Genomic DNA, 3,202 nt, shown 5'->3' with positions numbered 1-3,202 from the left:
CATCAAAATCACGAACAGCGCCTCAAATTGTCTGTCGAATTTTTCTTTTTACACGTTGCTCAAAAATAATAATTAGGAATTTTTAGACTATTTTACCCTTATTTATGTCTTAAGATATGATCTTTGTTCATTGAATATTTACTCATTGTATGTGCTATCTCCATTTTCAAGAACAAATATTCTTAAGGACAAAACGAGGGAAAAGTATAATTTATTTTGTCTTGCATTTCTAAAATAACAGATAATTCGATACAACTATATTTAGAAACCACGACAGATAATTTGAGACAAATGGAGTACTATATGTTATTGACTTCAAAGTCACTAAGGACCCGTTTGTCCATAAAATAAAATAAAATAAAATCGATTTTCTTTTTCAAAAATATGTTTGTCCGTGAAATTTGAAATTTTGTAAATTTTTGAAAATTTTCGAAAATGCGTTTCTCAAAAACCAAAAAATGGTTTTCCAAAATTTTTAATTTTTTCCCCACTCACAAAACTACAATATTTTTTAAAGTGAATTATATATCCAAACATAATTTCAAATGCCATTATTCAACTTAATTTCAAATATTATTATTTTTATGTCCAAACGCCTACTAAATATTTAAAATGTATAGTCCCGTTCAAAAAAATATCTATTGTCTTTTTTCTTTTTGGTGTATTCCTTGATACCACTTGATTGGTAACTTGTCTGACCAATTAGTTGGACGCAATATACAATATACCATACCCCAAATTTGATCTCTTTTTCATTTTGATCTAGATATTAAGTGATACTACTATTTATTTACACTTTACAGTACTACTACTAGTAGTGCCCAACAGCCAAAGTGTACTGTAAAGTACTTCCTTTTCAAAAACAAATTAGTGCCCAAAGGAGACAGAAAGACTGAGATTATCCTTTTGGATCATTCATCATCAAGATTCAAGTCTTGAGGTTTTGTAAGCTTCTTTTTTTCTTAATAATTCCTTTTCACTTTTGGATGATTTATAATCTCTGTAATCTGTAGCAATGGCTCTTATTTTCTTTTTTGTACTCCTTTTTTTTGAGAAAATGACAAAAAATGATCCTTTATCTTTGAAGGTAAGTTTATGAACACAATTATTAAGGTGACATTGCAGTTTCATAGTTTCTTGATGAAGGTGGTAGTCTAAGAGTTAAAATGAAGTAGATTTGTTTTGGAAAAATTACTACTTTTTGGCAATTATAGTATTGCAAAAACATTTGGCAAGTGTAAATAAGAGTGAAAGTAGAAAGGTGAATATAAATAAAGACTGATTATTCATCTATTGATATTGAAATCCTCCAAAAAGCCATTCTTTTTTAGTGAACTAAAAAGTTGTCCATTTTTCAAAAGGAAGAATTGCAGATATAAAAGCTTTATCTTCTTGATCTGGATGTCATTAGCTACTGAAGTCTGTACATTTTAGTTTCGTACACACTCTCTGCTAGGGGTAAATTACACACTACGCTTCTAAGACCCACATATGGGATTTCACCGGGTTTGTTGTTGTTGTTGTTGTTGATTTATAATATTGCAATATATGGAATTAATTCTCAGTCAATACTTCATTTCTCATGATTGTTTCATCTGTTTTTTTTTGTTTTTGTTTGGATATCTTCCTTCTCTAGCAAGAAGCCTGATTGTTATAGTTTCATCCAAAGATGAGTTCCAGAAATAAAGGGATTGCGAAGCCTTGTAATTCATCAGCAAAGCAGAAAGCTATATGTGAAACAAGTACTACACCGACGGTTGATGATATAAATGTAGGTGTAGAAGATATGGGGTTGAACTCTGATAAAAAAGATGGATGGGTAGGGTGTGCTAGAAAGTCCAAGAACAAGGGTGGAAGTAGCAATGCTGGGAAGAATCAAACTGTTGGACCGTTGGGACAGGGTTTTAGGAATACTCGAAAACCTGTTAGCAGAGAATGCTACAAACCAACACCTGCTGCAGTTACTCCTGCCCTGAAGAATGGTTGGGATTGGTCATCTGTCGCTTGTTCCAATGAGGACCAAGATACTTATTATCATGTTACTGATGGTGTCAAGGCTTCCTGTGAACATAATGGGGAGGATAATGAATCGGATTTGCCTGATGATGACAGTGATGACGAGCTTCCTAGTGATGACGACGTTGATGATCACTCAGATGTGAATGAAATGAGTCACGAGGCACGCAAGGAAAGTTGTTTTGTTCAAGAACCTTTTCAAATGTCTTGACAGTTTGACTGTCACCGAGATTAATGATTCGGAACGACAGTGGCACTGCCCTGCATCCAAAGGTGGTCCGGGTGCAATTGAGTGGTTTCCAGGGATACAGTCAGTGATGAGCGGTACATGTCTTAATATTTTTATTGCTATTAGTTGAGGTAATAATACTAATATTTTTCAATTGTTTGCATTTGAGACATCTGACTCTCCAGAATTGTTTAATACTTCCTCAACCAAACTTCAAAGGATTTGACAGGTTAATTAGCCTCGAGTTACGTGACAGTCACAATTTCTTCCAAATTTCTTGAAAGTTTAATTTCCGATTGTCTGTTGTTCGAGAAGTTAGTGCTGCGAATTAAGGTTCTCTTTTCTTTCTCTTTCTTATGTACAATAGTTTCTTATTTCTTATTTTCTTACTCCTTAAATCATTAATTAGTTGAGCTTTGGTTAATCTTTTCTTAGGTGCTTTATCTTTGTGATGATGGTACATTGAACTGGAACATTTCTCGAACTGGAACATTTCTCATATGTGATATTTAGTGGGCGTTTGGACATAAAAATTGTGAGATTCCACAGAAAAGTGAAAAAAAAATTAAGTGAAAATGGTATTTGAAAATTAGAGTTGTGTTTGGACATGAATATAATTTGGAGCTATTTTTGAATTTTTGTAACTGGTTTGAAGTGAAAATTTTGAAAAATAACTTTTTTGGAATTTTTCAATTTTTTGAAAAATTCCGAAATTCAACTTCAAGTGAAATTTGAAATTTTCATGGGCAAACACATTCCGAAAAAAACAATTATGGCCAAACGGGAAGCACCTCAAGGAAGTTAAGACTTACGACATGAACATGAATTTATATATGGCTGTTTAGTTCAAAGTGATTTTCTGGGTTGCTGTGTGTTAATTCTGTACTTGGGTCATTTCCCTATGCCAAGCCCGAAGCCCTTTCTCAAGAATTTCAATGGAGATTTGATGCAGTTATT

At 32.9% G+C, this 3,202-nt stretch overlaps 1 protein-coding gene across 3 annotated transcripts; it reads left to right on the top strand.

Moving 5' to 3' along the window:
- Window positions 1–811: 811 nt before the first annotated feature.
- LOC104104337 (protein SUPPRESSOR OF GENE SILENCING 3-like) lies at window positions 812–2,602 on the top strand. 3 transcript variants are annotated; one of them, XM_009612396.4, is made up of 2 exons: window positions 812–945; window positions 1,637–2,602. In XM_009612396.4, the coding sequence occupies exon 2, from the start codon at window positions 1,670–1,672 to the stop codon at window positions 2,225–2,227; it is 558 nt and encodes a 185-aa protein (XP_009610691.1). In that variant the 5' UTR covers window positions 812–945; window positions 1,637–1,669; the 3' UTR covers window positions 2,228–2,602. The 3 variants fall into 3 exon arrangements, with proteins under 3 accessions (XP_009610691.1, XP_009610692.1, XP_009610694.1); XM_009612397.4 differs by having other exon boundaries at window positions 818–940; XM_009612399.4 differs by lacking the exon at window positions 812–945 and adding an exon at window positions 966–1,087.
- Window positions 2,603–3,202: the final 600 nt, after the last annotated feature.

The sequence above is a fragment of the Nicotiana tomentosiformis genome, chromosome 2, assembly GCF_000390325.3.
Source record: "Nicotiana tomentosiformis chromosome 2, ASM39032v3, whole genome shotgun sequence".
Taxonomy (NCBI): Eukaryota; Viridiplantae; Streptophyta; class Magnoliopsida; order Solanales; family Solanaceae; genus Nicotiana; species Nicotiana tomentosiformis.
Note: the sequence above shows the minus strand (reverse complement) of the source record. Positions and strands in the feature narration are given on the sequence as shown.

Bases quoted from the DNA above. Each gene is read 5' to 3' on its own strand.
- LOC104104337 (XM_009612396.4), top strand. From the start codon at position 1,670: ATGAGTTCCAGAAATAAAGGGATTGCGAAGCCTTGTAATTCATCAGCA.